Source organism: Lolium perenne, chromosome 6, assembly GCF_019359855.2.
Source record: "Lolium perenne isolate Kyuss_39 chromosome 6, Kyuss_2.0, whole genome shotgun sequence".
NCBI classification, from domain to species: domain Eukaryota; kingdom Viridiplantae; phylum Streptophyta; class Magnoliopsida; order Poales; family Poaceae; genus Lolium; species Lolium perenne.
The window spans coordinates 111,680,277-111,690,511 of record NC_067249.2 but is presented as its reverse complement, the minus strand read 5'-3'; the positions used below and the strand labels follow the sequence as shown (position 1 = coordinate 111,690,511).

The window sequence follows — 10,235 nt, the reverse complement described above, 5'->3', positions numbered from 1 at the left end:
GGCCAAAGGCCCGGTCCGCACCGACCTGCCCGGATCAGGCTCCGGCACGACCGGCCGCCTCCCTCTTGGGCCGCCTTCCCCGCGTAGCCCACCTCGCGCCGCCTCCACCCGGCCTGCCGCCTCCTCCGGGCCACTCCGCCCCCGCGCGGCCCACCGGCGCGGCCAGCACCCAGCGCGGCCTGTCGCTCTCCGCCGCCTGCTGCCCGGTGGGCTTCTTTCCCCCATGCGGCCCACTCGCCCCATCCGGCCTGGGAACCGGTCCGGCCGGGCTGCACGCCGGCCTGTCCATTCCTCGATCGGCCGGTGGGCGCTTTCTGGCCCGATTTTTTAGCCCGTTTTTCTTGCTAGTTGCTATGTTTTTTCCCCCAACGGTTCTATTTCCCCCTTAGCTATAAATAGGCTTCTTCCACCTTGAGCCAAATCAGTTCTTCCTATTCTCTCTCCTCCATTGCTACTATTTGAAGAACTTGCTCTCCCCCTTGATTCCTCCAACCATTCTTGCTCATATTTGAGGATTTGAGAGAGGAGATCTAGATCTACACTTCCACCAAACCGTTTCTTCTCTAAGTGAGGGAATCTCTTGGGATCTAGATCTTGGAGTCTTTGGTTGACTTTCCCCCTTGTTCTTCTTCTCCAATCTCATCCTAGCATTCGTTGCTTTGGTGGAATTTGAGTGTGAAGGACTTGAACACCTCCGGTGTTCTTGCTTTGCATCATTGCATAGTGTTGAGCTCTCCACCATGATTTGTTCGAGTGAGAGACCGTGAGCTTGTTACTCTTGGAGGGTGACCTCCTAGTTGGCTTGGTGATTGGTGCTCCGGTGATCTCTTCAAGAAGATTGTGAAGAGGCCCGGGCTTCTCCTTCGTGGAGCTTGTGAAGTGGTTGTGGAGCTTGCCATCTCCGGAGCGGAGGAAAAGCTAACCATAAGGAAAGGGCCATTATCCTTCGTGGGTGTGGTTCGGAGAATAGGGTGAGCCTTCGTGGCGCGGGGAATCCTTCGTGGGACCTCCACTCCTCCAAACGTGACGTACCTTGTTGCAAAGCAAGGGAACACGGGAATACATCCTCGTCTCCGCGTGCCTCGGTTATTTCTATACCCGAGCTCTCTTTCCTTGTGATAGCCATCGTGCTTGAAGTACATATATCTTGCTATCACTTGTGCTACATATATCTTGTGCCTATCTTGCTTAGCTCTAGTTGCTATTGTTACACTTAGTTGAGCTTAGCATATTTAGGGTTTGTGCTTGTAAACTAAACGATAGTTTAATTCCGCATTCATACAAGACAAATCCGCAAGAGTTTGTAATTGCCTATTCACCCCCCCCCCCCTCTAGGCGACATCTCGATCTTTCAGGATCTTTATAACTGGCCTCACACCAAAGGAAGTGTGAACGGGGGCAAGTCCCTGCGGATGGCAAAAAGGGTGAGATCTCTTGTGGGAAAAGTAACGCACCTCTGCAGAGTGTATCAAATTGTGGCTGTCACTCCCTGTTCCGGGAAGGGAACTGCGAACGCGGCAGGAAAGGAACTCCACGAAGTTCTAATCAACCTGTGAAGACTGACGGGCATAGTTTTCATATTAAAAGCAACCTTTTGAAGAAATGATTTCAAAACATGCATTGACCTGCGATTTCCTGATCAATGGTCGTAGCTAGTGCATCAAACACCTTTTTACTCTTTTAGAACTTGCTGAGTACCCCTGTACTCACTTTCTTTCGACACCCTTGCTAGACTGTGATTCGGAAGTGGAGGCCATCAACGATGGAGCATCAGAGGGAAGTTACGAGCTGGTCTACGAAGAACCCGATCTTACCGGCGGAGTGGAAGGAGTAGACTATGGGATAGTCTACGGGCCAGATAACACGGAGGTGGAGGAGTAGTGACATACCCTAGCATCATAGAGCCGAGCAACGTAGAACTTACCTAAATAAGTTGTTGAGCTCTCTTTATATTTAGTTATGAGTTGTAATCGTACTTAAGTAGTATCTTAGGATGTTCTCATAGGACGTGTGAGAATATCAACTTGTAAGACAATGTTTGTAATAATGTATGGAGTGTTATGACCTGCAATGTTTCTGTTGTACCACTCTGAAGGATATGGCAATTTGTGAAGAAGTCTCTTCACAAAGATCATATCAACGACTTGTATACTACAACATGCAGTGGTATGCTGGGTCACCGCAGGGGTAAACCCTATGAGGCCGGCGGCATTTCTCTAGCAAGTGAAATAACGCCACCTCTCCTCGCATGCCTTCATTATTGCGAAGAGCGGCTCTCACCTCATCCAAAGCCGTCTACGGAAGAGATGAGCATGATGGTAGGTTCCTCAGTGAAGTAGTCCCACACCGGCATCTACGAGCCCATCGCTCGGTTGCGAGGGATGGAGAGGTGTCTGACGGTTGATCCTCACCTCTTCCTCTTCCGATTCTCTCCTTGTCGTGCAGGTTCTGCACCGCCACCACCAGCAGGGGGCGACAAGGACGACATGCACATGGACGACGCAGACCAGCGGTGACGACGCGGGCAGGCTCGGGCGGTAAAATGGGTATACCATATTGGATACTCAACATGAACAACCCTGGTGGCTGGTGCTGATTCAGGATGAAGCATACAAAGCCCAGTAAGCCCAAGACTCCAAGAGGAGTCCAATAATAGAAACTATACGGACCCGGATACACCAACATGGATCATCGTAACCGACACAAATGTAGAATCTGAAACCTAGCCTACTACTCCCTCCGATTCATATTAATTGACTTCAATATGGATTTATCTAGAACTAAAATATGTCTAGATACATCCATTTTAGAATCAATTAATATGAACTGGAGGGAGTATATAAGGGCTAGGAGGAGCTACCGAGGAGGATATCGAAACCCTTGTAATGTCATGTATCATTGCAAGACTTTAGCCTCCAACTTATTTTGCCTCGGATACCTAGTTTTTCGTCAGATCTGCCCGTGTACGGTTTACCTAACTCGCACTACAGAAATCTCAAAAAATCTACTACGATCCATTAGGCCACTTATTATTGGCGATCGATCAGACGCGTATGAAACCTGACCGTACACCCCGCGTCGCTCACCGGAGCGGTTCATTGTACGCTCCGTGTGGCATGGATCTGTAGCGAGTCGTCTCTCTCAGGTCAATGTCTTTGTATAATCCCAGATACTCTGCCATATCTGCACCGGTTCCAATTAATGTAGTCCGTAGACGCAAAACGAACACGTCAGTCGCTTTCTCTCGGTGCCCTCTGAATTCTAATCCTGCCTTGGTGTAGGCAAGCCTTTTACGTGGTTTCAAGAAACTAAAGAATGTAGATTAATGAAGCACGTGGACCCTGGAGATGATGATCGGCTGATCGCCTTTCTCTAAATCTCTCGCTCATTTTCGATGATCATGTTGCATATATTAAACAAAAAAAAATGGTAGCGAGAACAACGGAAATCTAGAAATGAGACCTTGGGAGGCAAATGGACGTACACCTTGCATGCAAGCCAGGTGAGTGATTGCGCCTTGAGTCTAGGGGAGGGGCGAGAAGTACATCTGGGCATTCATTGGGCCGGGCCGGGTTTCGGGTTAGGCCTGAAAACGCCCGAACATAAATTCCCGGCCCGACCTTCAGGCTTACAAATCGGGCCCGAACAGAGAAAAGCCCGGTCCGGCCCGACAAGCCCGGCCCGAAATGAGCTAAAATCACGTTTTTGCAAGCCTAGCCCGGCCCGGCGTCCGGGCTAAAAAATCAGGCCCGAACTCGGCCTGACATGCAAGCCCGACCCGGCCCGGCCCAGGATTTTCGAGCGGGCCATCCGGGCTGGGCTGCCCATGCCCAGATGTAGCGAGAAGGGCAGCCGAAGCGGTGATAGGTAGTCGGGGAAAGGCGTGGGCGGGGGTTGGTGTAGTCATTGCTGAACTGTCGGTGGTCTCGGGCATAAATACAAAGGAGGGGAGAAACAAATAACAGTACCATGGTCCCGGGCATCTAGCATTTTACCCACAATGATTGGTCATACAATCAAGGTTCATAATGGAAATGAACATACACCTATTTACTATCGGCGTCGAAAAGGGGCAACAATGATTTGACGGGAGTCTAAAAATTCGGAAGCAGGTGACGTAAGGGATGGCCTATGCATATGTGGTACCCACCTATTAGGTACCGGTGTGGCGTCGGTAATCGGTTGTGTCCGACCCTTGTGGATTGGGATAGGTCTAAAAGCGTCAGCCGATTTATTGAACCGCACTGAAATTATTGTACCGCGCCCGAGGAAAAGATGCCATTGGGTTCACGAGTAGGCCCGGTTCTATGTCAACGCGTTTGCAGCTACTAGAAAACTGACAAAGTGTGTCAGAGATACGAGAACTTAGAATACGGTGATGGATGTATTGAATTAATTCAAAAGAAATACAGGGGCCCGCCATTTTTCCCAGTTCAGCGTTTGCTCTGAATCACAAAATTCACAGTCACTCAGTATCAGTCCGGCAGTAGCTCGGCCGTCAGTGTGTGTAGTGTACCCATGACAGTATCCAGAAGTTGATATCTGTTTAGACCTCACAGATTCCTCCTTTTCCAAGCTGAAATGTTCGGCAGGGATGTTGGCACGTCGTCGTCCATGCTTTTAAAATATCGCGCGCATCGCCATCGGTTCACACAAAATATCGTCGTCGCCCGTTGACATGAGTCCAAGGTAAGGAACGCGATGGCTTGGTCACTGACTTGGCGCACGCTGGTTTCTTTCTTTTATACTAGGTGTAGTAGAGTAGTATACTGTATAGTGTACCACGAACACGGTTTCTTTCTTGCCGAGTCGTCGTCTCTTGAGCTAACGGGCCTAGCTATAACCTTGCTTTCTCTAGTTATGTCGCAACTGGTCATAGCTACGACCGGTCAAGGAGGAGAGAGATGGTAGTTAATATAAGCTGTGTAACCGTATTATATATACCCAATTTACAAATATGCATGCATTCAACCAGTTCAAAATTAAAGAAATGCAGCTTGGTGCGCCTTCCTTTTCGTTTGATGGAGCACGGTGACGCGAAACAGCGCACTCCACAAATCTGCATTTCCCTCTAATATAGACACCATTATAGGTTTCGCAAAACAATGATGTACATTATAAACGTGCAAAATGCTTATATTTCAGGCTACACAAAAATAACAAAAATCTAACAAATTTTGGAGTTTTGAGAATTCGTCCTGTTCAGTGTTCTCATATCACATTTTTGTCATTTCTGCGTAGCTGCTTATATATTATTGCCAGGCTACGCAGAATATTTTTCAGTTTTTTTACTTTGAAATATGATTTTTTTTTCAAATAAAGAGCACATTCTCTGGCTAAAACATCTTGCTATTTTGCGCAACTGATCTAAGAGCATCTCTAGTGGCTCCTCTATATGATCATCTAAATGTGTATAGATAACCATGAGCTGAAAAAAACGTTTTCAGTGGCTCATCTAAACAGCCATCTAAATATAGAGGACCATCCATTTTCTCTACTCATCCTCCAAATCTGGAGGACGAAGCAACGACCATCCAAAGCAAAATCCTTCCCCGTGCACGTGTTCGCACACACATCTGAGATCAAGAGATCCACTTGACAGTGACTAAATCAAAAATATAGACGGTTTGGATATAGACGTTCCACTGGAAAACTTAGAACATCTAAAAGAAAATCTTTATAGATGATCATCTATATGGAGATATAGAGGTCCTCATTTAGAGGAACCATTAGAGATGCTCTAAGCATTGCTCTGAATGTACCTGTCCTATTGTTGTACTCATGAGTCATTACAGTAGATCTCCCCGAAAACCGGAAATCTCGTTACCCTCCGAGAAACACTCCTACTGGACAAAAAAAATCGGTTACATTTGAATTTGTACTTCAGAAAAAACAGGTTAACTAATATACAAACGCTTTCATTTACTCATAGAACGGTCTGTTGTGGTGGTAAGTTTAGGCTAAACTATCAAAAAAGTAGCATGTATTCCCACGTGATTCGAACCCACGCCTGGTCTGTTCAGGAAACATTGGCCTAACCGCTCTGCCTAGCGAGCCTTAATGTGTACAAAGGATAGTTTTATTTTTATTTTAAGGTACAAAAAAATTTAAATTGAAAATTTGTTTGAATTAATTCGCTCGGCAAATTCCCGAGATTTCCAAGATTTCGCGGTAACCGTTAATTCCGATGCGCTCGGGTAAAAATTGTTAACCGAGAAACACCCATACGGAGTCCATTTTCCACGTAAGGCAATTCAGCCCATCAGGAGTCTTCGCACGTCGTCCATGAACGCGACAGCCGGCGACAGTTTCGTCATGCCCGTACCACACGGTGCTGACCAGTGACCGCGGTCGTCGTCCATCTTGCCGTCGCCGTCGCCGTCGCCGTTGAGAGGAGTACGACAGAACGGCATCAGCGTATGTTTTAGCTCTGCTCCCTGTACGTTGTCGCGTTTTCCGAGCATACACATGAGAACAGCAAATGTCCTTTGTCCACCAACAAGATTCCGAATCAACAAGAAACAAATATGGAGTAGTACTTGCCTTAAGAACCGAAGACCTCCAGGTCAAGCATCAAATGCTTGCTTTGGTCACTAAGTTGGGCACTGACTAGCTAGTCGCACTCTTGTTTCTTGCCGAGTCGCCTCTCCAGCTAACTGACGCGCCAGGTCTGAAACAAATTCCCATCTTTCCCCAAAAGAATCTTGCAATCACACGGTGTGGCAGTTTCAGAGTACGCGCATACACACACTCGCATCACTGACTGACCAGCGGCACTATATATATGGACCTTATGTCTCTGCTCCCTCCACGGAGAACTTGCTTCTAGCTTGCTACTCTCACTTCCTCCATTAGCCTAAAACTTGATTCCGAGTTTCCAACCTCCTGTGTGGCTGTGTTCAGCATCCCGGTAGCACTCTGTGAAGAATTCAATTCAGAGCACGCCGCGATGACGCAAAAGATTGTGATCAAGGTGGATATGACGTCCGACAGGTGCCGGTCCAAGGCCATGGCGCTGGTGGCGGCGACGTCAGGGGTGGACTCGGTGGCACTCGCCGGAGATCCCAAGGACCAGGTGGTAGTCGTCGGAGACGGCGTCGACCCCGTCAAACTCATCACCGTGCTGCGCAGGAAGGTCGGCCACGCGCAGCTCGTGCAGGTCGGCGAAGCCAAGAAAGAGGAGAAGAAGCCCGCCGCCGCCGTTGAGTACACTTACCAGTACTACCCTTCGCACGCGGTGCCGCTCTACGAGCACACCGCCGGCGCCTACGGTTACCAGCAGTACCACTCCCGGCCGGGCACCTGCTCCATAATGTAGATTGAGCTGGTGGATATTTTAGGCCCGCGGCATGTACACAAGAGGTTTGCAGGCAATCGCAAACGTACGTATACAGTTCTTGGGTATTCTTTCTCTTCTTCAATCGGGGTTTAGGCGTTTAGCTTTTGTTGCGTTGCGTTGGTTGTTGTCAAAGCTTCCTGTAGTTAATTAATTTCGTATTCAAATTAATTATCACAGGCTTAGGCAAAATACTATCTAAATCTGTCTAGGATTTATGGAATCTAGAACAACTAATTTAGATTAGAGGTACAGTAGTATCAGAAATTTCGTGCCAAAACAGTTGCACGGAGGTCTGGGACCACATGATGATCGATTGGGAACGACCCGGCTTTTGCAATACGAAGCCACGAGCGAGCTAGTTGGAACATGATTGCGATCCATTTGAAATTAAAATTTTGAATATTTTTAGTCGACTGAAAATTAACTTAGAGCTCAATAATGTCTTTGGCGTTTGGATTTGCATCGTGATTTATGCTAGAGGTGGGTTGCAACATGAAATTAACTTAGAGCTCAATCTAGTTCGAAGTGAGTTGAAAATAAATTATTTGAAATTACATGTGGGTTGCAGCTAAATTATTCCAAATGCAACTGAGAAAGAAATAGTTCACACTTTATAAAATCATAGGGTGAAATAAGCTAATTTTTAGTCGTGTGAGAATTGGACCAACCCTTAAAATTAAAGACTCAAGTTCTTATAAACTATTATATCTTTTCTTTATCTTAGATCATAGAATAAGAATTCTCATATTTCTATGGAGGTGTGGCAGGTAGGCGTGGTGTGCATCTAAGGCTTGGGGTTCGAGGCATGGTGGCTGATTGGCTCCTGTTTGGGTCTATGAGGGTGAGGCTGCGAGTGAAAGCCGTACTCAGCGGTGGACAAAGTCGTTGGCATCGGCGCCTACACGTCTCGTTCCCGATTTGAGGTTGTCGATGGAGCAGCTCTCACTTGCGTGCCTCGACATGCCATGAAAAACCCTAGGGGCGTGATTGGTTGCTCGCGAACCCATTTCCGCACTCGTTGGGCAAAAAAAAAAACAGCCGTTTGGTAGCCCGGGTCGCACCGAAACACTGCGTCGCACGAAGTTTAAAGAAAACCAAAACATGGCACGGCAGGCACTCTCGATTCGGTGATTTTTTCGGGAATAGGTCTGATGGTGCCCCGGTGATGGCGCCAGACAATCTTGTTTGCAGTTGTTGTGGAAGCGGTTGGGAAATTCAAAGAGGAAGGTGTGATGAGTACAACAACAAGTTTTTCCTCAGTATGAAACCAAGGTTTAATCGACCAGTAGGAGAAATTCGTGATTTTTGAAGGTGTTGCTGGCTCACTAGTGGCAGGGCGCACTACCGGCGTCAGTAACAGCGTGGAACCTGCACACAACACAACAAAGTAATTTTCCCCAACTTACAGTGAGATTGTCAATCTCACGGTTTTGCTAAACACAACGGATTAGACGTATCGAGTGGAAAAGGATGTTTACAGAAAGTAAACAGAATAGGATTACAGTAGAATTTATCAGTAAAGAAAACACGACAAGGGTCCACAGTTCACTAGAGATGTCTCTCCATAAAGATAAATAGCATGTTGGATGAACAAATTCCAGCTGGGTAATTGACAGAATATCGACCAATACATGACAAGATGATTACTATGAGATTTGATATGGGCATTACAACATAAAACATAGACCGTAATCCAACTACGTATATGACTAATAATCCACCTTCAGGTTATCGTCCGAACCCCTTTCAGTATTAAGTTGCAAACAACAGACTATCGCATTAAGCAATATGTGTAAAGTAAATAATAGAATTACCCTCGGATAAAACATTGTTGTTTTCTCCTTAGTAGCAACAACACATCTACAATCTTAGAAGTTAATGTCACTCTCCCAGAAAACTAGAGGCATGAACCTACTATCAAGCATAAATACCCCCTCTTGGAGTCACAAGTGTCCACTTGGCCATCTACTAGTAACGGAGAGCATCCAAGATCACAAATAACATATGATATGAATATATAATCAATCTCAACATAGTATACAATATTTATCGGATCCCAGCAAACGCAACATATAGGATTACATAAAGATGATCTTGATCATGTAGGACAGCTCACAAAATCTATACATGAAGCATAAAGTGGAGAAGACAACCATCTAGCTACTGCTATTGACCCATAGTCCAGGGATGAACTACTCACGCATCACTTCGGAGACGGGCATGGCGATGTAGATGCCTCCGTCGATGATTTCCCCCTCCGGCAGGGTGCCGGGAAGAGCTTCAGAACCCCCCGAGATAGGTTCTGGGCCGCGACGAAACTTTTCGTGGATGGAGGCTCGGGTATCCAGGGTTTTCCCGAGAAGATGTATAAATAGGCCGAGGATTTAGGTCGGTGGGGTGCCTGGTGGGCCTAGACCCCCCCTTGCGCGGGCCATGCCGCGCCATGGGGTGGTTTGGCCGCCCTGTGGCGCCTCGTTGACCCCCCCTCTGGACTTCGTCTTTGTTTCGGTAAAATATTGACTTTGGCTTTTGTTTCGTCCAATTCCAAGAATATTTCTGCACAACTTTTCTGAAATACAAAAACAGCAGAAAATAGGGAACTGGCACTGTGGCATCTTGTTAATAAGTTAGTGCCGGAAATTATGTAAAACTGCAACGAAGTGTAAGCAAAACATATATGAATTGATGTAAAACAAGCATGAAGCATCAAAAATTATAGATACGTTTGAGACGTATCAAGGCCCTGGCGAGTGCCGCGTGCCTGGAGGTTTGCACGCGTTGGGAAACGCGGGAACGAGACATCTCACTTAACTCCTCAGTCAACTCCCCTCCCTGCCTAAACGCCACTCCTGTCACCATTCTCTCAGCATTGTTTCTCCATGGAAGTCGCGCCTCC

General features: G+C 47.0%; 1 protein-coding gene across 1 annotated transcript; it reads left to right on the top strand.

Moving 5' to 3' along the window:
• The first annotated feature begins 6,792 nt into the window (after nucleotides 1-6,792).
• LOC127326445 (heavy metal-associated isoprenylated plant protein 47) lies at nucleotides 6,793-7,530 on the top strand. The gene has a single exon (XM_051353299.2). It carries the CDS (start codon nucleotides 6,950-6,952, stop codon nucleotides 7,316-7,318), a length of 369 nt encoding a protein of 122 aa, XP_051209259.1. The 5' UTR covers nucleotides 6,793-6,949; the 3' UTR covers nucleotides 7,319-7,530.
• Nucleotides 7,531-10,235: the final 2,705 nt, after the last annotated feature.